The sequence below is a fragment of the Saccostrea echinata genome, unplaced genomic scaffold (assembly GCF_033153115.1).
Source record: "Saccostrea echinata isolate AGI-Se365-2 ecotype Australia unplaced genomic scaffold, CSIRO_AGI_Sech_v1 ptg000009l, whole genome shotgun sequence".
In the NCBI taxonomy this organism is placed as follows: domain Eukaryota; kingdom Metazoa; phylum Mollusca; class Bivalvia; order Ostreida; family Ostreidae; genus Saccostrea; species Saccostrea echinata.
Genome location: NW_026889758.1, coordinates 10444651 through 10469959, shown reverse-complemented (window position 1 = coordinate 10469959; position 25309 = coordinate 10444651). Strand labels below are relative to the sequence as shown.

General features: G+C 35.4%; 1 protein-coding gene across 1 annotated transcript; it reads right to left on the bottom strand.

Moving 5' to 3' along the window:
- Positions 1 to 1970: 1970 nt before the first annotated feature.
- LOC133181760 (arrestin domain-containing protein 3-like) lies at positions 1971 to 23652 on the bottom strand. Its single transcript, XM_061316346.1, has 9 exons — positions 23184 to 23652; positions 21444 to 21519; positions 15950 to 16097; positions 14813 to 14915; positions 13632 to 13772; positions 12529 to 12644; positions 11008 to 11194; positions 3827 to 3969; positions 1971 to 2216 (listed from the first exon to the last, which is right to left on the bottom strand). Exons 1-9 carry the CDS (start codon positions 23473 to 23475, stop codon positions 2193 to 2195), a joined length of 1230 nt encoding a protein of 409 aa, XP_061172330.1. The 5' UTR covers positions 23476 to 23652; the 3' UTR covers positions 1971 to 2192.
- Positions 23653 to 25309: the final 1657 nt, after the last annotated feature.

Genomic DNA, 25309 nt, shown 5'->3' with positions numbered 1-25309 from the left:
GATATTAGGAAATCTGCCTGTCCGATACGTATTGGATGTTATTTTTTCGATACGATACATTCTTAAATATTGATACATATCGAATATTGATACAGCAATGGTTTTCATACAGTGTTAGTTCAAATGACACATTTAAACCTAGAAAAAGATTATATTCTGTGACAAAGTATCTACTAAACATTTAACATGGTTAACCTATTTTCCTTCGCACATTATGAAATGGTAAATTCTGCAGATTTCTTTGGTATAATTGTGCACTTTGTATTTAGGTTTTAAACTTGAATAAGGAAAGCACATCTCAGAATTAATACATATCATGTATGTGTCGTCATGAAGTATTACATTAGCTTTTTGGCTGCAAGATATATTTACGTCTTTAGTCAGACTTTAGTAAGATGTATGTAGACATGTCTTGCTAATAATTACATGGACAGTCTTACTAATAACTACATGGGCAAGTAATAAATTAATTGGGGGGGGGGGGGGGGGTGAAATGGGATCAATAAGCAACTTTAAAGGTTTAATTAATAACCAACCCCAAAAGTTATAACAATTCATTTTAATATTACTCTGAATTTACAAACTTGTCAAAGTAACACAGAATTGTGTAACATCATTGTAATATTGTAATACATGTAAATATAATATGGATTATTTATAATTTACAATAAATATGATTTACATACAATACAAACATGATTACACAGGTTTTATGCTTGTGCATAAAGCTGAAGTAAATGAAAACCAGGACATTTACATTTAATACACCTACTATTCAGTACATCTTTAATAATTTTATCCTTTAAATTTGTATATTTAAATACATGTACATGTAATGTTTACATGTATATGTAAGACATACAATGAAATAGATATGGCACAAACAAGCAACCTTAATTTGCAACCTGGAGGAAGCATCAAGCGATACTAAATTATCCTTCAAGTTTTGATTAACATGAGTCCCATGGGCCACATTGCTCACCTGAGTCACTAATAGTCTACTGTTCTTTATCAGCAGATTTTTTTCCCTATATTTTCCTATGTATCTACACTTCTTGAGGATTCTTCCATATAAATACGACTAATCATGGCTTTGCTGATTTTTAAAGACTTTTTCCTATATAGGTATTTTTAATATGTAAAATTTTGATCGCCCATGATTTGAACAAATTTGAATCTACACTATGTGATGAAGATTTCACACAAGTTTCATCTTTTCTGGCCCTGTGGGTCTGAAGAAGTTTTTTGAAAAATTTCATTAAATTTTCATTAATACTTAATAATCTCCTCTTGAAAAAAAGGTGTAGCCCTTTATTTGAACAAACTTTAACCCCCTTCACCCAAAGTTGCTTTGTGGTAAGTTTGGTTAAAATTGGCCCATTAGTTCTTGACAAGAAGTCAAAATTGTTGAAAGTTTACAGATGGACAGATGCTGGACAAAATGTGGTCAGAGAAAAGCTCACTTGAGCCTTCAGCTCAGGTGAGCTAAAAAGATGTAAAATCAATAACTTAAACTTGTTCATCCATCACACAAACAATAATACATATCAATAGCAAATGGTTTCAGTACAGATTTCATCTGCAAAAATGCTATACTATAGCCAACACTTATACCACACAAGTGGAATTTTTAGCGAGACGCAAATTTAGCGATTTATCCTTAAAAACTGGTAAATATTTTTAGAAGTAATTTCAGTGATTTTATACTGGCAACAACAGAAGCTATTACAATTGATATGCAATTAATTTTTAGCAGTATTTAATTTTAGTGATCTCAACACCCTCGCTAATAATACCAAAATTGAATCCTCGCAAAAAATTCTGCTTATACAGTATATTAAATATATATATCTGTGAAATTCATCATTTTTGTACAAGTGATTGCAATTCTGACAAAAACTACTAACATTCTATAAATGCCAATATTTACAAAATTAGCACCAAACTTTTTTGCAATATCAATACCAATAAATGGAATATTATAGTTTAATGAAGACAAAAGCTATTGCACAAGACAATACAATGAAGCTCCGATCTGTGTGTATGAACTCAACAATAGAGAGGCTGCAGGTGCCCCCTCAGAGTTCTGACAAATTGTACATAACATAGAGCATTATGGTATATCATTTAGAGCATTGATGAAAGAGATTCATGTTGTCCTGACATTGTAGTTGGTTCAGTTAAAGTGGTGATCAGTGAACAGGGTGGGGATCATTCTGAAATCAAGAAAAACAAAATTCTGAAAAAGCCCGACATTGCAGGAGATTGCATAAGTTGTGAATACTTGTGCCTGGCAACTTATCAGAAAGTTCACTTGAACTTCTGGTTCAGGTAAACTACATGTATTTATACCAACAAACAGTTACATCATGAACTTTTAGCACTAAAATCAAAAATTTAACATATATGTACAAAGGTTGATCGAAAAATATAATGTTATAACTGCCATAAAATCTTTAATAATCTAAAGTTTACATCAAATCTTCATATACTAATACTATATTAACTATTGACCTAATATTTCATTCAGATATATGCAATACTTTATAAAATATTAAAATAAGCAGATCGTTTGGTCTCATCTACCGCCACATGGCAAGAATTTACTGATGTCGTTATGACTTTTCTCTTCATGCAGCACTCATTTTGAATCTGATGATACATAAGATTTATGGAAAATAAAAATAACATTTGGACAAGGTTCAATAATTTTAATACTACAACTCAAATCAAGATAGTTAATAGCAAATTAGCAGTAAATATAATTAAAAACAAGCATGTGAGAGGTTAAAAAGATATGCAGAGGAACTGAAAATCAGTGCTGAAAAGTGATGTTATAACAGAGTCGGTAACATTCTTGCCATGTGGTGATTGATAGACAAAACCTAATGTTGTTTTAAACTTCATATTTTAAAAAAGTATTCTATATAATCGAATGAAATTTTAAGGTAAAAAAAAATTAGATAGGTGTATCAGTATGTAAAACTTTGTTGATAACATTTATTAAATATTTTATAGCAGTTTGACATCACTCTTGGATCAACCCTCCTAAATATATTATGTATAGGGATGGCAATGGTTAACCAGTTAACTGACTAAAAGGTTGGAAAGATGGATAATTATTTTTTTCCCCATCCTTTTATTTGGTTATTGTTCTCATCTTTCAAATCGCTGTGAATCTTGTTTTCTTGAAATGTCACCACCACCATATTATTTTTATAATGATTATTTTTCGTTTACATCTAACATACAGAAAACAGAGTAGGAGGTCAGTAAGTATGAAGAACCCCCCCCCCCCCCCAATTTGGAGACATGACAATATGACAATAGCACGGAATTCCCATAACTTTCAATTATAGCAGGATTGTGATTCCCAAAACATTTTTCTGTGCCACCAGAGCATTTTTTTTTTGTAAATAAGTTGTGATCACCTGTCACGATCAGTGTTTGATGAATTATCAATTTTTAATAAGAATTACAAATATAGTGTAGAGAATGTAAGTTGAAAATATTAGTAATATATAACAATAATGTTCATATCCTTTTTTCTTTTTTACTTTGATTGAAAAAGTATAGTACATTGTATTCTGATATTCAAAATTTAGCATTTTTTGGGGGGTAAAAATATAACCAAAACCCTGTAATTCACAAGAAAATTACAAACAATTTGTATTTGTTTGATTAACCGTTACTCGATTGGGAAAAAAAAAATTATGACTAATCGGTTACAAAAATTTATCCAATTGCCATCTCATATTATGCTGATATTTTTAGTTCCATATGCTCATTCAATTGTCTGTACATAAAGATCTGCGTATCTTTATACCTCAGAATAAGCTGGGGGTCTCCTGTAGTCATACACATAAGTATACATAGGTGTAAATGTCACGCTGCCCATCTGACCAGGGTCATCGTCGTCGTCCAGTATGCTGACAGCTCCCTCTACACTCTCACGGTAGGTGGGTGGATCTAAATGTACACATAATACGTCTTCATCATAACATCATATTTTTGGGGGAATTATTGTAAGGATTATATCCTCTTTCTAGCTTACCTGAACTAACACCTCAAGTGAGCTTTCCTGATCACATTTTGTCTGCCATCTGTCTAGCTGTCTGTCCATCTGTCAGCTTTTCACATTTTCTACCTCTCCAGTCAAAATTCAATCAAACTTGTCAACATCCTTGGGTGAAATGGATTTAAATTTGGTCATATGAAGGGCCACAACCTCTTAAAAAATCTTAGAACATCTGGACCAGAAAAGACAAATTTTATGTGAAAGCTTCCTGACTTTTAGTCAGATAAAAGATTTAAGTTTGTTCAAATCATGGCCCCGGGGGGTGGGGTGGGGTCACAACTGAAGATCAACTTTTAGCATGAGTATATATATGAAGACATCTTTTAAAATCCTCTTCTCAAGAACATCAGGGCCACGAGTAGTAATATTAAAACACAAACATACATTCCTGTTTTTTTTTTTTCAAATCATGGGGTTGGGTGAGGCCACAATAGGAGATCAAAGTTTTACATGGGAATATGTAAGACATTTTTTGAAAAATCTCCTTCTCAATAAAACAGGGCAATGATTAGCCATATTAATGTGCATGTATCCTCAGTTCAGATTTAAGTTTTTACAAACATAGGTATTAAAAGATTACGAAGCTCACCTCAACAAATATTATCTAGCAGCAAGGTCAAGTCTTACATCAAATGAATGTTCTGATAGTGTGCATACCTTCATGCAACATTGAAGCAAGTTTGGACTGGGTAGGACCTTTAAAATACATGGGAATGGACCTGCATTTAAAACTTGTACCATTCAATCATCCAGAAAATCTTGGTCAGATCCAGCATCTGTAGCAAGCCTACAGTGTGCATCCCTAGATGCATCATCCACACATGTTTAGTCTACATAGGTCTTATAATTACTTGGTAATGGACTTGCTTCATTAACTTTTACCTGGACACTCATCCAGAAATTGTGGGCCAGATTCGGTCTCCAACCAAGTCCTGAGCATGCATCCATAGATGGATAGTTCATGCAAGTTAGGTCAACATGGTGCTATTAATTACTTGGTAAAGGACTTGCTCCAAAACCTTAAACCTGGTCACTCATCTGGAAAATCTATGTCAGATCCAGCATCCAAAGCAAGTCTGTTAGTTTACATCCATAGATGCATCATCCATACGTGCAAGTTTGGTCCAGGTAGGGCTTAAAGTTCCTTGGTGATGGACTTGCTACAAACAAGAAGTCTGTGAGCCAATGCTCACTAGTAATACCCCCGCTTTGATGTGAATGTACACAAGTTCAGTTATGGACAGACACAAGGATGAACAAGAAGTTGACATCAGATTCGTACAAAAATGATTCCCACCATATTGCAGGCCTAAACAAAGAGTGTGCTAAGAATTTCAAGCATATGCAACTGGTAGTTGCTGAGAAGACTGCGACCAAAATTTGTTATGTATGGTATGGACAGACACACGGATGAACAGGAAGTTGACATTGGATTCGTACATAAGTGAATCCCACCATATGGTATGCCTAAACAAAGAATGTGCTAAAATTTCAAGCATCTGCAATCAGTAGTTGCTGAGAAAACTGTGACCAAAATTTGTAGTGTATGGTATGGACAGATGCATGGAGTGGGGATATAAAAAACCCACTCATCTAGAAATAAAGGTCATATCCAGCATCCGAAGCAAGCCTGAAAGTGTGCATCCCTAGACAAATAATCCAGGCATGGATTCCATCCATATGGAAAATATAGTTCAGATCCAACATCTGAAGAAGTCTGTTATATCCATGGATACCTTATCTGTGTAAGGGCATATAATTTCTTGGGAATGGACTTGCTCCTAAAACTTTAACTAGGACACTGATGCTTAATGCTGACAAAGAAGCTGGGGTATATCATATACTCATCTAGACTTGGTTGAATTGAGCTAAAAATTTCCCCTGGAAGTGGAATGGGGTGCACAACAGGGTGTCAAAGTTTTACATGGGAATATGTCCATAGGCAGGGTTGTCCCTAAAACCAAGGGGCCAGGGATCCCTGTTTATAAGGAAGTAAATCCCCAGTTATTCTGGTATTCCCCTCAGCCCACTGTCAAGGGAGGAACCCCAAACCCTTTCTACTTTTTAAATGTCCCCTGCTATTTCAATTCTTAGGGATAACCCTGATAGGGTTCAAAAGTAATGCAACATGAAAATAAATGTGTACCTTGCTTCTTTGTACAAGATTTGGGTTAAAATGGAATAGTAAGGTGAAGGTCACAAGGAAGGTTAAGGTTAGCTGCAATAATGTAGCCCTCTCCGATTTTTTTTTTTTTTTTTTTTTTTTTTTTTTTTTTTTGGGGAGAGGAAGTTAGACACGGTTGAATAGCTCTGACCAATCTGTATTAGTGTATGAATTTTCATGAAGTCTTGAATAGTTTCTTTGAAACTGAATTATAAACACAATAAATAGTAAGATCAAAGGTCAAAGAAAAAACATAGGTAATCAAAGATTACGAAGCTCACCTCGGCGAATGTTATCTATAAGTAAGCTAATTTCACATCATATTTTTTTTCTAGTTAGGGTACATCCCAAGATCAATATTCTTGCAAATTTCGTTTAAGTAAGACTTGTAGTTACTTGGAAATAGACCTGCTCAAAAAACTTTTAACCTGTTTAGTAATCAAGAAAATTTTGGTCAGTTCTAACATCCAAAGCAAGTCTGGAAGTTTTCATCCTTAGATGCACCATCTATGCAAGTTTAATCATAACAGGCCATAATATTATATAACTACACCAAAACAAGAGGCCCATGGGCCTTGAATCGCTCTTCTGATAAACTGTACAACCTATCACTTCTATTTGAAGCCTCGAAGTATCCTGTATATTTACATAAACCCTTGAAATTCCAATTCACACTCTGAGAACCCAAGATGATTCTAAGCCAATTAGTACCTGAGAGTTGGTCATGGTGACCTACTTATCACTTGTCATTCTCTGAGGACCCATCAACTAAGTTTGATGATTCTAAGCCAATTAATACCTAAAATATTTTTTAAAATTATAATCATAAAATTTTATAAGTAGGTCAAAGTGACCTACTTTTCAATTGTTTTACTCCAAGGACCCAAGATGCATCAACTGACAAAGTTTGATGATTCTAAGCCAATTAGTACCTGTAATATTTAATTAATGCCATAAATTTTCAAAAGTAGGTCACTGTGACCTACTTTTCAGTTGCTGTACTCCGAGGACCAAAGATACATCGACTGACAAAGTTTGATGATTCTAGCCAATAAGTACCCAAAATATTTAATTACAGCCATAAATTTTCAAAAGTAGGTCAAAGTGACCTACTTTTCAGTCAACCTACTCCGAGGACCAAAGATGCATCAACTGACAAATTTTGACGATTCTAAGCCAAATAATTCCTGAAAATATTAAATACAGCCATAAAATTTCAAAAGTAGGTCACTGTGACCTACTTTTCAGTTGTTGTACTCCGAGGACCCAAGACGCATCAACTGACAAAGTTTAATGATTCTAAGCCAATTAGTACCCGAAATATTTTATTAAAGCCATAAATTTTCAAAAGTAGATCACTGTGACCTACTTTTCAGTTGTTGTACTCCAAGGACCCAAGACGCATCAACTGACAAAGTTTGATGATTCTAAGCCAATTAGTACCCGAAATATTTAATTAAAGCCATAAATTTTCAAAAGTAGGTCACTGTGACCTACTTTTTAGTCGACCTACTCTGAAGACCCAAGATGCATCAACTGACAAAGTTTGATGATTCTAAGCCAATTAGTACCTGAAATATTTAATTATAGTCATATAAATTTAAAAGTAGGTCACGGTGACCTACTTTTTAGTCGATCAACTCTGAAGACCCAAGATGCATCAACTGACAAAGTTTGGTGATTCTAAGCCAATTGGTACCCGAAATATTTAATTTACGCCATAAATTTTCAAAAGTAGGTCACTGTGACCTACTTTTTAGTCGACCTACTCCGAAGACCCAAGATGCATCAACTGACAAAGTTTGATGATTCTAAGCCAATTAGTACCTGAAATATTTAATTATAGTCATATAAATTGAAAAGTAGGTCACGGTGACCTACTTTTCAGTTGACCTTTTTTGAGGACCCAAGATGCATCAACTTACAAAGTTTTATGATCATAGGACTTAAAATGTCCAAATTATGCCTCTAAAACGCTTTGAAATCGAATGCCTGCAAAGTTCAAAGAGTAGGTCACTGTGACCTACTTTTTAATAAATATATTTTATGGCCCCAAGAGGCATCATCTTACAAGATTTAATGATTCTAAGCCTCCCCGTATTCAAATTAATGACCTTAATTGTTTTAAAAAAGATTAGCCATAAAATTCAAAAAGTAGGTCAAGGTGACCTACTTTTTAAGTGACGTACTTTGACGACCCAAGATGCATCAACTGACAAAGTTTGATGATCATAGGCCTTAAATTGTTCAAAATATGCCTCTAAATCATTATGAAAAAGAATGGCCGCAAAATTTGAAAAGTAGGTCACCGTGACCTACTTTTGAGTCAACATGATATGAGGTCCTTAGATGCACCAACTGACAAGATTTGATGATCCTAGTCCTTATAGTAAGCAAAATAACAACATTTTAATAAAATGTAATTTTTGGTCAACTTTGAAGTGACCTTGAGACCACGCCCTTTGCCCCAGGGTAAATCCCCGTGCAAATTTTAATCTACAACATATCCTCATCCTTTCATATAAGTTTGGTGATAATCTGCCCAGTGGTTCTTGAGAAGAAGATTTTTTAGCAACCAGTACTTTTGTTTCTATTTTCCTAATTATCTCCCCTTGTTAAAGGGTCACAACCCCAGTTTTAGTATAAAAGGGAGCCCTTGGGCCAAGGATACCCTGTGACAAATTTGACAATAATTGGCCAAGGGGTTCTTGAGTTATGGCCCATATTCTAAAAAGTTTACGCACACCGCACAAATGGCCATAGCATTAGCTCTTTGAGCCTTTGGCTCAGAAGAGCTAAAAATTACCCTGGTCACTCATCTGGATTATGTAGATCAGATTCAGAATCCAAAGCAAGTCTGGTAGTGTCCATCCCTAGATACATCATCCATGCTAATTTGGTTATAATATGGCTAAAATTCACTCATGTAGAAAATCTATTTCAGATCCAGCATCCGAAGCAGGTTGGTTAGTGTCCATCCCTAGATGCATCATCCATGAAAGTTTGGTCCGATGCATCATCCATGAAAGTTTGTCCAGGTAGGGCTTATAGTTACTTGGGAATGGACCTGCTCCAAAAACTTTAACCTGGTCACTCATCTGGAAAATTTAGGTCGGATCCAGCATCGAAGCAAGTGTGGTAGTGTCCATCCCTAGATGCATCATTCATGCAAGTTTGGTCAAGGTAGGGTTTATAGTTACTTGGGAATGGACCTGCTCCAAAAACTTTAACCTGGTCACTCATCTGGAAAATTTAGGTCGGATCCAGCATCGAAGCAAGTGTGGTAGTGTCCATCCCTAGATGCATCATCCATGCAAGTTTGGTCCAGGTAGGGTTTATAGTTACTTGGGAATGGACCTGCTCCAAAAACTTTAACCTGGTCACTCATCTGGAAAATCTATGTCAGATCCAGCATTGAAGCAAGTGTGGTAGTGTCTACCCCTAGATGCATCATCCATGCAAGTTTGGTCCAGGTAGGGTTTATAGTTACTTGGGAATGGACCTGCTCCAAAAACTTTAACCTGGTCACTCATCTTGAAAATCTAGGTCAGATCCAGCAACCGCAAACACAAAGTGTGGTAGTGTCCATCCCTAGATGCATCATCCATGCAAGTTTGGTCCAGGGAGGGCTAATAGTTACTTGGGAATGGATCTGCTCCAAAAACTTTAACCTGGTCATTCATCTGGAAAATCTATGTCTGATCCAGCATCCGAAGCAAGTGTTGTAGTGTCCATCACTAGATGCATCATCCATGCAAGTTTGGTCCAGGTAGGGCTAATAGTTACTTGGGAAAGGGACTTGCTCCAAAAACTTTAACCGGGATGCCGACGCTAACGCCAACACTGACGCCGGGGGTATAGCATAAGCTCATCTCGACTTCATCGAGGTGAGCTAAAAAATGGACACGGTTGACAAGTTCTTAATAATATAAAATATATATCATTATAATACATGTATGTGTGTTTACATGAAACAAAGCATCAAAGTCTGCCATTGTGAAGCATTTTTTCCCAAATTTTATTTTCTTTGTCACAGTTCTAAAAATATTTCCATTACAAACTCTACATTGCAGGATTCAATTCTGACCTTTTCCTAACCTTCAATGAAATATCTTAAGGGTATATAATCATACTTTCATTTTCTCACTTGCTTAAAAAGATAAAAAGCAAGAATAACAATAATGGTGTTAAAGAGCACCAGACCTATAGTGATGGCCCAACTTTTGCCATAATGACTGTGTGAAGTTTGTTCAAATAATGGTTCCCTGGGGAAGGGGAAGGCCATAATAGGAGTCAAAGAAGACACTATACACATATAGAGAAAAAAATCTTTAAAATATTTCTTTCATGAATAAAAGGGCCATGATTAGTGTTTTGAACATACAAATATCTTCACTGGTAATGTAGATGCATGTTTTTGATCCCTCAGGCCAAAAAGAAGATCAAAGAAAAAAATCTTTTAAAAAACTTCTTGTAAAGAATAACATAGTCATATTTATATGCAAGCATCCTGAGGTAGTGTAGATTAAAGTTTGTTCAAATCATGCCCCCAGAGGCTAGGGTGGGAGCCAATGTTCTGAAGAGCAACAGGGCCAAGATGACTCAAGTGAGTGTCATGGCCCATGGGCCTCTTGCTAATGTTTTTATTACCTCTTTACCTCTAGCTAGAACTGAAGCTTCAAATAAAATACTCTAGCAAGAAACACTGTTTTAAAAAACATTGTATATATTTTTCCCATTACATGAATTTAGTAACGGCTGATACCTCCAAAAGGTGGTGGTGCTATGCTCTCTGAGTAAGGTGGTGGCGCTGGCAGTAAAGAGATGTCACTGAGCTGCACCCCTGTCTGTAAGCTGGTGGGTGGGTGTCGGTCCTGTCGGTAAGGCACAGTGCCAATCACAATAGGAAGTTGTAGAGCCAGGTTCTGCGAGCCAGGGATGTGGAGAGACACCTGTAAGCATAGTGTATCAACAAATTTTGTATGTCAGTTAATAACAAGAGTCTCAAGAGCTACCATGCTCACCTGCATTACTATTGCCTTTCTGTTCTTTATCAGCAAATTTTTTCCCTATATAATTCCTACATAAAATTAAAATAATATATTGTGGCCCCATCCTACCCCAGACATCATGATTTGAACAAACATTCTCTTGAGTTTCATCCTTTCTAGCCAAGTGGTTCTTTAGAAGAAGATTTTTCAAGATTTTTCTTACATATTTTAATGCAAGATTTTGATTCCTATTATGGCTCCAGGTTAACCTCTGGGGCCAGGAGTTGTATCTTCACTTCCTCTGGAAGCTTCCACATACATTTCACCTTTTCTGATCCAGTGGTTCTTGAGAAAAAGATTTTTCAAGACTTTTCTCATATTTTAAATTCAAAACTATGATTAGCTATTGTTGCCCCATCATAAACCCTGGGGGTCACGATCTGAACAATTTAGAATTTAATTGTAAATTTACTTAATGTAAAACTTTGATCAGATATTATGGTCCTACCCCAGGGATTTATGATTTGAACAAACTTCAATCTACAATACCTGAGAATACTTCCATATATAACATGGCTTTGCTGTTCTTAAGAAGACTTTTAAAGATTTCTGTGTAAAACTTTTATTGCCCATTGTGGCCCCAGCCTACTCCCAGGGGTCATGATTTAAACAAACTTGAATCTCCACTAGCTGCAGATGCTTCTATATAAATATGACTTCTGGTAATAAAGGCTTTGCTGTTCCTGGTCAAAAGATTTTTAAAGATTTTTTCTATATATTCCCATGTTAAACTTTGATCCCCTATTTCTGCCCTACCCTACCCCAAGGGGTCATGATTTAAACAATCTGCATCTTTTGGATGTCACTTGTGATGGGCCTGGAACAAGACCAACACAAACCTAGTCAGATGCAGCATCTGAAGCATGTCATCACTGAAGCATCATGTGTACAAGTTTGGATTGTGATTGGTGAAGAACAAACCTAATCTCAGATTAACCTTGTCATTTAATCATAAAATATTATTCAGGGAGTATCCAAGGTATGCATTAAACCATGATTTCATAGCTGGACAAAATGTACAAAGGTTTGGATACATGTCCTTTTTGTATCAAGCTTTACAGGAAAAAAAAAAGGAAATAAAAACATGGTGATTCTCATATATAAACCCCTGTCCATATAACATAACTATCTTTTCAAATATTTTGTGGAGTTGATTTATATACAGGTACATATAGAGGATGAAAATATCTTTTACTGTACTTATGTAATTAAGCCATGTAGTGTGCAATGCATACCTCAATGAAATACTTGACTTTCAGGATACAGCAGTTTCTGATGGTTGGAGACACAGCTGGGATCTCTATCTCCTGAGACTCCCATACACCTACTCCACCAGGATACACAGGAGCACCTGTTGGTAGGATACATTCAGAATTCAAATTTCCACTAGCCTGATTTGATTTGATTTTTGCAGAGTCACAAACATCTTTGCTAGCCATGGGTCCACTTTGCTCTAAGGGCAAAATGATTACATGTGTAAACAGCGACGTTTCGATTAAATGCTCTAAACGTTTACGAATTGAGTAAAAGTTTACACGAAAGTCATTATCAATGTCTATCACAAGTAAAGATAAATACAAACAAGTTGTTTTATTTCATATTTACAAAAGAAAACAATTGTTTTTTTTTTTTTGTTTTAATCGATACCGGAAACGTTATTAAGCTAAACTATCTAAAACCCAACACCCTCTAACATATTTAATTCCGATTTCCGAGTAGCTAATACTAACGATGTATTATGATATTATTTTCTTTTTCCAAGTATAAAGCTTGATTACTTTGATTAAATAAATATAATATGTTTTCATCAGTCTTTGAAAAGTGTTTCAATACAGTCAGGAAATCGCGGTATACTTAATTCAGGATTAAAAGAGCCATCTTTGCAAGTTCAATTTGACAATGCTTTTTCTACATCTGATAACAAACAAACTATCAATGCAATATTGGGTGACAGTGTAGAAAGTGAATGAGTTTCATGCACTTTTGTTACAAAAACCAACAGATAAATAGTTATAACAACTCAAACTTACATAAAGTGAAAGAATAGAATATTAAACTAGTGTTTCATGAGTAAGTAACCATAAAAATTCAGCACAAAATGTTCTCCCGTTTAAACGGTAATGTTTCGTTTACTGCTGTTTGTTTAAACGTTTACAAAATTCAGTAAATCACCCTTACTCTGCTCCCCATAAACCAAAAACCCTGGGCTAGTGAAGATGAGTCATAGACTGGTTTCAAAAGTTGTGAAATTTTTGTTTAATTAACATTTAATGTACCTAGTCGACTACAAAATAAAACAATAACATACAGAGATATGCATAATTATTTTACCCCATACCAGAAATGGTACAGAACTTGGTCCTCCGTAGTTTTGATTTATTTCCAGCAAAGAAGATTTGAGACTGATAGAGTGTGGCATGTGGGGTCACAGTCCGGGAAGAATGATTGCTGAATTCTGCAAAAATCTGGATTGATTCACCTATCAACGGAACGTAAAACTAAATTTAAATTACACAAGGAAAGTGGTGTATTTCTGGTATAAGGCCTTTAAATGTAATTCAAGTCAGACCAAAACTTTGAGGTACATGTATTATAGATACCTAAACAAGAAGCCCATTAGACTTCAATGCTCATATTTATATTTTCTTACAGCCAAACAGAGCATTTCCATAATATGACTTGCACTATAATTTACACAACTGGAATGCTTACAACTTGACTCCCTGTGATCTGGCTGTTCTTTCAAAGAGGATATTGAGTACATTGTACATAGTTAATACTTCATATTACTTTACCTGAGATTGGCTGAGAAGAACCCTAGATTTGTCTGTCTGTGATTTAATAGACTGGGGCCCATTTTACAAAAGAACTTATGACTACGACCAAAATTTAATTCTACTTATAACACTGGCCCTGAGATACAAAAGCTACTTTACCTGGGCAATATCCTCGTCTGTCTGTCCGAGCCGTGATTGACACTGACCCTGAGATACAAAAGCTACCTTACCTAGGCAATATCCTCATCTGTCTGTCCGAGCCGTGATTGACACTGGTCCTGAGATACAATATTTAAGCTACTTTACCTGGGCAATATCCTCGTCTGTCTGTCCGTGCCGTGATTGACAGTGGCCCTGAGATACAAAAGCTACCTTACCTGGGCAATATCCTCGTCTGTCTGTCCGTGCCGTGATTGACACTGGTCCTGAGATACAAAAGCTACCTTACCTGGGCAATATCCTCATCTGTCTGTCCGAGCCGTGATTGACACTGGTCCTGAGATACAATATTTAAGCTACTTTACCTGGGCAATATCCTCGTCTGTCTGTCCGTGCCGTGATTGACAGTGGCCCTGAGATACAAAAGCTACCTTACCTGGGCAATATCCTCGTCTGTCTGTCCGTGCCGTGATTGACACTGGTCCTGAGATACAATATTTAAGCTACTTTACCTGGGCAATATCCTCATCTGTCTGTCTGTGCCGTGATTGACATTGGTCCTGATGTACAAAAGCTATCTTACCTGGACAATATCCTCGTCTGTCTGTCCGTGCCGTGATTGACACTGGTCCTGATGTACAAAACCAGCAACATAATGTCTTCTCAACACTGCTCTCCACAAAGTTCTAAGACACAATATAAAAAACATGTGCAGTACTAATGCCCTGTTCACACGGAGAGTTTAATTCGCGGTAAATTAATGCGAAGTAAAATGATGCGAATTAAACTAATGCGAATTAAATTGCATTAACACGACAGCTAACGCGAAGTAAACTAATGTAAATTATAATTTTATTTCTACAACAAGGATCTTCAGTGAGGCTATTATGATGTCATTTACAAATCACGTCATGTTGGGCAGAGCAGATATAAATTTGACATATGTCATAGTGTCTGTGTACATATTTTAGTGATCAACATAATTTTCCTTTGTTTTCCACTCAAAAATAGCACAAGTACCTATATTTGACCATGGACATGTGGACTGTGACTTAATTCTGCCCTTACGCATGCGTCAAAATTTAATTCGAATTAGCTTCGCTTAACGTTCACACGGAGCTAATGCAAAATAATTTAATGTGCAGTAAACTAATTCGAATTATACTGATTCACATTAAATTCTCCGTGTGAACATGGATCAAATTTAATTCGCAGTAACTTACGTTTAATTCGAATTAAACTCTCCGTGTGAACAGGGCATAAATGTCATTAAGAACATCACAACTATTAAAGCTTCAGAACTGCTATACTGCAACAATATTACATGTATTGACAGATTGATACTTTGAAATCTAATTCTTGTGCTTAGAGACTAAAGAGATACTGTATATGCCACAGTTGGTTATACTTAATCTGAAATGTTGCTCATGCATTTATCAAAATCATTTTTTCTGCAGTTTATGCATAATACTTTTGCAAATATTACTAACATAACTTATTTCATGGTATAAAATAGTATCTAAAAGTTTGAATGGCTTTGCTCGTGGAATTTTATTTTTTCCCCTGTTTTGCTCCATCTGGATTTCACCATTTTCCCTTTTCTTAACATGTACCTATCAATTAATTTACTTTAACTGCATTGAACATTCCATGCTTTTATTCTTCTGCAAAAGCAAAATAATTAAATTGGTGTGGAAATAAAGTACTAGTTGTTACTGACCATGTACTCTGGACGGTTGATGTCTATGGGACTGATGACAGTGAAGGCTTTCTTGGTTTTATGGTTGAATGACCAAGGCTTATCAATCTCCGCTTTTACCCAGTACCGAATGTTACCATGCTTACCCTCAAATGATGTGGAAATTCCACTACAAACACAAAATTGATCACTGATTGAATCTTCAACATTTGCCCTAATTTTGTTTTTTGTAATTCAGCTTGGTAACACACATAAACCTTACAAATATTTTAAACAGCCTAAGAATATAGGACCAATAATCCAGAAATATGGTTTTGAAGCAGTTTTTTTATTGTCATACCTTTACAAATTGATTCCTAATTATAAATCTATACTAAAAAAAGTGTAACATTTCCAATGTTTTACTGAGAGGTCATAAAGAAATCGATGTTTGACTGCAGAGTGAGATATTGGATCTGTTGCTGAGATATTGGACTGCATGCTTACGTCACACCAGTGGCGGATCCAGAAGTTCATGTGGGGGGGTTTGAGGCCCGTAGGGCTGAAGGGGGAGGGCATGGGAGGGGGTGTCCCCCTCCCATAGGTGGAGGTTCGGCCTCCCCTGAGAAATTTTCTTTAAAAATGGCTCCAAATGGTGCATTTTCCAGCATTTTAGATTGAATTAGTTAGTTTTTGGCTATGTTTTTCTTCTTGATTTTCAAAACTGACCTAGCCAAATTTTCAAGAATTTGAAGAAAAAATTAAATTTTTGGATTATTTTTCAACTTCCATGTAAACATAAAATATGAGACTTTTCTTAAAAAAAAAAAAAAATGTTAAATCTGATAAAATTAGAAAAGTTGCAATTTGATATATAATATCCGATTCTTCATTTAAAAATGCATGTCCAATGTGTCGCATGTGGAGCTCTGAATACCAAAATACATTTGATGTGCAATTTCCCAACACTTAGAAAATATAGATTCTGTGTAGAAACCATAATTACTCTTTTCAGCTACTTGACTACACTGTTCATATAATTATATTTTCAATATAAACAAATAATGATATTTCATATTGAAGAATAAATATAAACTATTTTGGGAAATTGTTGGAATTACTGCTTATTCGGGGGGGGGGGGGGGGGGGGGGGGGGGGTTAATTACAATAGTAACATAAATGCACTCTTTAATTCTATTTTATTTTACCCACTTAGTGGCCAATTCTTTTTATTGAACATCATTCAACTGTAATTTTAAAAAAATATATTTGCAGATCTTTTGCTTTTTAAAATTGCTTTGTACCTTCCATCTACAAAAGGAACACTGTCAATGTGCTTTTTGGTACGGGTCACAATGTAAACAACTAGTATACGTCCCTGATGTATTCATCATTTTTTTTTCTAAAAGCAGTTTATTCACATAGTTCACTAAAGTAACATTCAATTATTGAAGAAAGAAGAAAATTCTTGAAAGAATATTATCATGATCTCTGTACTGTTGATTACCTGTGTATTGTGTGCACTCAAGCGGAAAGGGGTTTCTCATGGCTGTATATTTCACCTCTGTGTAAAACAATGAGCTTGGATAGAGTCTCATTTTTTAAGTAATATATTGTTAAAATGACACTTGTAAAAAAAAATTTTATTTTGATTGGGGGGGGGGGGTCCCGACCCCCCCCCCCCCCAAACCCCCCTGAATCCGCCACTGCACACTCAGGGTTTCAGATTGAAATAAGTAACTATAGGACACCTGGCATATTTACTAGAAAAGTTTTAGGCCATTCTGTCCTAAACTTCCTAAAATTATAGGCCAGTTAATAGAATAATCTGTGTCGGGTCCATTGGACATTTATCATTTTAACATTCCTATTTTTAAAATTCTATCTAGCCAATTAATAGTGGAAAATATACAGTTCTTTTTAAAATTCTTTTATCGCAATGACGCATAATTAAATGAAGTCAGGTAAGTAACTAAAAAAATAAAATACTGAACAAGTGTAACTCAATCAAGTCATGTGTTTATAGGATTCTTAAGTGATGGTAGTTAATCCCCACCTTGCCCATTCTCTCAAGCCATGCACAGACCGGAGTCCACTCATAGCTCTCTACTACCCGAGGCCAAAGAGAGGATCGTACATTTTGGATCTGCTTGATGACTTTGTGTCAAATCTAGGGTTAATGCTGAGCCGTGTACTCCGAAATTGGTGTGATTTTCTCTGTTTTTTAAATTTATTTTATTTTTTGATTCTTCACTTTTATTGACGTCATTCAAATGAGTTCTAAAACTGAAGAGTTTACTGCACAATAAATATTGAAGTTTATTCTTCGGCGGCGCATGTGCTCGTCCACTACTCCATGTCAATATTTGTAAGGAAGCGTATCAGCAACAAGAAATAGCATGAAGCGATCTGGTGATCAAGATCTAACACCCGGCTGTCATTGGCTGAGGAAATCTGCAGTGGCAGAAAGTAATAAAAAATTAATTGGATCTGAATGGAAAAAACAATCTGAAACCCTGCACACTATGGGCAGGATCACCTAAATCTTATTTGCATTTGTTGGTGTTCAACAGTGACAGAATTGACCAAGTTTTACCCCAGTGTGGGTACTGGTAAATGAAACTTACATCATGGAAGCTAGCTGCAGTAAGGTAGCCCTCTACAATTTTTTTTTTTTTGGGGGGGGGGGAGGGGGGGGAGGGCTCCTCTCCTGAATATATCAGATTAAAAAAAATCAGAGAGGGCTACATTATTGCAGCTACATGGAAGCCCACACAAGATAAATGAATGTCAAAAATAAATAAAAGGTATGACAGAACATTTATTGACTGTGTTCTCAGGAAAATTGCATTTTGTTGACCTCTCGAAACAAATTGTTTGCGCAAGGAATAATGTCCTCAGGGAAACAGTTTGCTTCTTTGGTCTGATGAAACACATGTTGCCCTCAAACCAAGACAATAATTGTATAATGTTACCCACAGCATTAACAACACACTTAGCAATGGGTAACATATAGTGCTGTGTCAATATATCGATTAATCAACACATATCGATATTCTGGAATGCATCGTATCGAAAAAATAATTTCCAATACATATCGGGCAGGCAGTTTTTCTTATAATTCTGTAAAAAGTTGTGAATTTCAGTCACCAAAGGTTATTTTAAACTGTTTTGAATTAAAACTGATCAATAATGAAATAAAATTAAGGAGATAGTACATCTTAAATAACTATTAAAAAATACAAAGACAACTAGACTTTAACATGTTCGTTTTACAGTCATTAAAAGTTTGAATTTGAAGTGTACTTTGTAAAGACAGTGAGACATGAACTTCCAATTTGGTAATAAAACACCTACTTTTTATCAAATTTATGCAATAAATGATTTACAAGACTTTTTTGATAGACTTGTCAAAGAATCCAATATATCGCATATCACAGTATAAAATATTGTATCATGTCCTATCGAAATATTATGCTCAATACACAGCCCTAGTAACATATAACAAAATGTCACTAGTGTAATCTATCCTCGTACATTACATCATAAAATTCTCAGCATGTCAGTAATGTATGTAAACAAGAGGCCCATGGTCCACAACGCTCACCTGTCACTTGGTCCTGCTGTTCTGCATTAGATTTTCCCCCAACATATACGTATTCTATATTATTTAATTGCCTTTTGTGGTCCCATTCTATACACAGGGACTATGATTTGAACAAAAATGTATCTACACTACCAGAGGATGCTTCCAAATTAATATGAATCATCATGCATTTGAGAAGTTTCAAAGATTTTTCCCTATATAATGCCTTTTATGACCCCATCCTATCCCCTGGGCCTTGATATGAATAAATTACAATCTATACTAACTCAGAAAGCTTCCACAAAAGTTTCAGCTTTCCTGGTCCAATGGTTCTTGAGAAAATAAATAAGATTTTTCCTTTATATTTCAATTTAAAACTTTGATTCCCTATTGTGGCCCCACCCTAACCCCGTGGGCCATGATATGAACAATTCAGAATCTACACTACCTCAGAAAGCTTCCACTTAACTTATAGCTTTTCTGGTCAAATGGTACTTGATAAGAAGATTAAAAGATTTTTCTAATATATTTCAATGCAAAACTTTGATTTCCTATTGTGGCCCCACCCTACCCCTGGGGGCAATGATTTGAACAATTTATAATCTACACTATCTAAGAAGGCTCCACATAAGTTTCAGCTTTTCTGGCCCAGTGGTTCTTGAGAAGAAGATTTTTTTAAAGATTTTTCCTGTATATTTTAATGTAAAACTTGGATTCCCTATTGTGGCCCCGTCCTATCCCTGGGGGTCATGATTTGAACAATGTAGAATCTTCACTACCTCAGGAAGCTTTCACATAAGTTTCAGCTTTTCTGGGCCAGTGGTTCTTGAGAAGATTTTTTAAATGACCACACCCTATTTTGCCTTTTCTTGATTATCTCCCCTTGGAAGGGGGCTTGGCCCTTCATTTTAACAATTTAGAATCTGCTTTACCCAGGGATGCTTTGTGCCAAATTTGGTTAAAATTGGTCCAGTGATTCTTGCAAATTTTGAAAATGTGAAAAGTTTACAGACAGATGGACAGGCAGACAGCTAGACAGACGGACGGACACCGGGTGATCAGATAAGCTCACTTGAGCTTTCAGCTCAGTTGAGCTTATTAATAAAAAACTAGAAATATGTCCATAGGACATGAATGCCCCGCCGAGGGTATATTAGTAATGCAACATTTTAACACAAATTGAGAAAAGTGAGGTCATGGTCAAAGGAAAGGTCAAGGTGAAAAAATATTGATGCAGTTGAATAGCTTACATTAGTATGTATCAGCATATGAAGTTTGACACAAATTTAAGAAAAGTGAGGTCAAGGTCAAATGAAAGGTCAAGGTCAGAAAAAAAATTGTTTATGCATTTGAAAGGTTACATCGGTATGTATTACCATATGAAGTTTGATAAAAATATCATGAATGGTTTTAAAACTAAGCTAAACACTAATTAAAGAAAAGTTAGGTCAAGGTCAAAGGAAAGGTCAAGGTCAAAAAATATTGATGCAGTTGAATAGCTCTCATCAGTATGTATCAGCATATAAAGTTTGACACTAATTTAAGAAAAGTGAGGTCAAGGTCAAAAGAAAGGTCAAGGTCAAAAAATGTTGATGCAGTTGAATAACTTACATCAGTATGTATCAACATATGAAGTTTGATTACACTATCTTGAATGGTATCTTTAAAAACTGAGCTAAACACTAATTTAAGAAAAGTGAGGTCAAGGTCAAAAGAAAGGTCAAGGTCAAAAAATGTTGATGCAGTTGAATAGCTCTCATCAGTATGTATCAGCATATGAAGTTTGATAAAAATATCTTGGATAGTTTCTTTGAAACTGAGCTTTGAACAGAGCTAAACGCAAAGTGTGACGGAAGGACAGACAGAAGGACGGAAGGACAGAAGGACGGAAGACGGACATGACAAACACTATATACCCCGGCCATATTCATGGCGGGGCATAAAAATCACCTCATAGGCAAATCAAAAGTGAAGTTGAAGTCATGATGACCAGCTTCTAGAAGATGGTCTCTTCCATCTGTAACCTCTGTAAAAATAAAAGCTTGCAACAATACCAGGTATGCTACATATAATCATTTTAAAAGCACTACATATATTCATTTTCAAAATCTGTTAATTATAATTCCAACAGGTTGTTAATTTTCAAATTAAAACTCTGCTGCAATAGAAATTAGATACTAGATTTTTAGGATAAAAATCTGTTGACTTCTTATTTTGCAAAATATGATAATGTATCAGTTCTACGAAGCATGCCTTAATCATCACACTTTTTCAATCTATGGTGCAAGTCAAACATGTTTGTTTAAGAATAAACTAACTAGAAATAATTTCTGTAGTGACAATCTCCATTGATACATTTTTATGAATTACTTTGGCAGGGGGACAGAAATGTTCAATCTTTGTGTGTAGATGTATCCAAAATTAACAACTTGGTCATTTTTTTTCAGCTCAACAAAACAGGATTTGAAATTGACTACCGGTATATAAAACCTATAAAATGCAAGTAAGAATATCTGAATGGTGAGCTCAAAATTCTATAAATTGCAAAATTTTTTAGTCAATATTTTTAGTCAATTTTCTTTCACAAAAAACTGTTCTGTACCAGTTTTATTCATTAGTTTTATAACTTCCCCTTTTCCAGTCACTATTTTTAAACAGCTTGATGGTGAACATTTAAAAAAACAATCTCTGGTACATGAGGTAGAGAAACTGCATTAAGAAAGAGTAATGATAGTGTTCCTCCCAAAGAATTAAACATGTCCTACTCACTTCCACAAAAGTTTAGAAATGGGTGTAACAGGTCGAGACCACTAGATTTCTGACATCAGCATAAATTTGCATGTAAATTAGCTATCTGTTTACTTTACTGACTGTTGAATAAGTCGCAGTGCATCATGGGCTACTACAAGTATCAATACGAAATCAGTTGTGTTGAAAATGAAGGGCAAATTGAATTATTCCTTGGGAACTCGTTTTCAATTCTTTTTTGATATTCATGAAAGAAATATTGAAAATGATGTATAATCTTTCATTTCTATGCTCACATTTACAAAATTTGCTTTGTGAAGCCTTTATATCAACTTAATTGTAATACATCGGTGTAAACCATTGTTCGAAGGGATGTAGGTGCTATTGTGTTGATAAAGCACCGAGTGTGGTTTTTTTTCACGTGATATATATGAACATAGTTTTAGACAACAGTACAATGTGCGCAATTATTTTAACTCCTCAACATCATCAAAATGTTTTAAGTACACGCAAACGTCAAAGTGTTTGTACCTTATTTGAAGCAACTATTAATCATCTAAAACAACTCAAATATCAAAAGTGAGCATGGAACAGTGTCTTTGGAATATAATCTTTCAATTTCAGCCTTTTAAAGTAAAAAAGAAGCTGTACACTTTTTCCGTTGACCAAGTAAATATTATGCAGTAAACCGACGAAAAACCATGTCCCAATTGAATCGTAAACAGTGTTGTAGACCGTCATATGCTTTGCGACTCATTCATTTGATTGGAGAATGGGTTTGACGATAACATCGTCACGTGTTGAAAAGTGCCTTCCATAAAAGGCAGTGTACCCGACCCAGACCTGTGTATCATGTAACAGAATTGCCTACTAGCTGAGAATGGGCATTGCAATATTGTAAATGCATTGATGTGATTTCATTATACATGTACATGCATATACCTCCACCAAACAAGACTTGTCTTTTGAAGAAGTACTCGACCTCGGCATTGTAATGCTCGGTGTACGCCCCAAGTCTGGTACCCGTGTTTCTAGACTCGGTCCAGTGAACTTTAGCCACACCTCTCAGAAATATTCTCAAAGACCTGAGCTTTACGTCTTTCTTCAAGTCGAGCACCACGCACCCCGATACTCGCTCTCCTGGGTAAAACACAGATTTATTTTCCGTCCAAAGAATTTCAAAACATTTGAGTTTTCCCATGCCGTTAATGAATTGCTTGGAGACTGTCTTCATTTCTAGCTTTACTAACCAGAATCCCCGCCAAATCTGACATTTTTGCGGGAAAAAATTATCCCATGTTCGACCAAGATTACACAATGAAAAATCAAGGACAATTCGTGTAAAATTATTTCATACAGCCAGTGAAGCTATTAAACACAGGTATATTCGCAAAACCACAACCATCCAACCATCTTCCCTCTATGTTAATCAGCTCCACGAACGCCGGAACGGTGAACTCACTTATCGATCTCTGGGTCAGTCTATTTAACAGTGAAGTCGGAAATGCATGCTCAAATAAGTTGTTCACGTTTGAATGAAATTGAGTTAAAAAAGAAATGTTTTTAGTATTTGTAAATCTACAACAGTATTTGCTGTATGGTAAAAAAATGTATAAAATGTTCATTTATTAGAATAATATTATATGACGGTTAGACAGATTAATATTCATGATTAGCACAGTTGGTTACGACAGAGTAATTGAAAAATTGTTTTGTCAATATCATTTACACATTTAATGCTTCCTTTATATTATCAAATGACTTACTGATAAATAATTTATTTTTCACATGTTTTTAAAGTATATGTGAAAAGGAAAAAAAATCTTTACACGTGCACGATTCAAACTCTCTCCAATTAAAGCTCACAGTTTATTGAAGCAAAATTTTCTGTCCCTTCATTGTTGCTCTCTTATTAGCATGTTTTACTTTATATCTTATTTAAAACTTTGATCACATATTGTGGCCCCCATCCTACCCTCCCATTAGTCACAATTTGAATAAACTTAAATCTACAGTTCTACACTAGCTACCTTAAAATGTTTCGATATAAATGTGATTAATTCCTATGTAAAACTGAATTGATTGCACATTGTGGCCCCATCCTACCCCTGTGGATCATGATTTTAACTTATTAAGTCTACATAATGTAATGTAGCTTTAAATTCACGTAATTAAGTTATATATTTTTCAGGCCCAGCTAGTGGTTCTTGAGAACATTTTGAAAGATATGCCATAGATTTTTCACTAATTCTTAATTATCTCCCCTTGAAAGAGGATGTGGCCCTTTATTTGAATTAACTTGAATCCTTTTCACCAAAGGATGGTTCATGGCAAGTTTGGTTGAAATTGGCCCAGTACATGGTTCTTAAGAAGAAGATATAATATAAGAATAATGTGAAAAGTTTTAAGCTCACTAGAGCTTTTAGCTCAGGTGAACTAAAAAGCATCATTAAGTACATGTCTGGCGTTATACAATGTTGGTAGCCTGATGCAATTGAGAAATATTGGGGAAGGGGGGTGCTCTACACATCAGGGGAAACGAGAGGCCCATGGGTAACATTGCTCACCTGAGCACTTTGGCTAGGAAAAAGCAGAAATCAGTTCAACATAGACAACAACTTTAAATATTTAAGTTGTCCTGGGGAGGATGAGGATGACTTGAACAAACTTGAATCTAAACTACCTGAAGATGCATCCAAATTTCTTTGACTAATGATGGCTTTGGTAGATTTTTACAGATTTTTAGCTCACCTGAGCTAAAAGCTCATTATTAGTGAGCTTTTCTGATCACCTGTTGTCCGTCGTCTGTCTGTCCGTCTAGCTGTCCGTCCGACTGTCTAGTTGTCCGTCCATCTGTAAACTTTTCACATTTTCAACTTCTTCTCAAGAACCACTGGGCCAATTTTAACCAAACTTTGTACAAAGTATCCCTGGATAAAGGGGAGTTTAAATTGTTAAAATGAAGGGCCAAGTCCCCTTACAAGGGGAGATAATCAAGAAAAGACAAAAATAGGGTGGGGTCATTAAAATATCTTCAAGAACTACTGGGCCAGAAAAGCTGAAACTTA

Bases quoted from the DNA above. Each gene is read 5' to 3' on its own strand.
- LOC133181760 (XM_061316346.1), bottom strand. From the start codon at position 23,475: ATGAAGACAGTCTCCAAGCAATTCATTAACGGCATGGGAAAACTCAAA. The intron at 12,645-13,631 runs GTATGGGGTAAA...TCCTACCAACAG, and splicing joins CAAGTTCTGTACCATTTCTG to GTGCTCCTGTGTATCCTGGT. The intron at 11,195-12,528 runs GTATGCATTGCA...CTATGCTTACAG, and splicing joins AAGTCAAGTATTTCATTGAG to GTGTCTCTCCACATCCCTGG.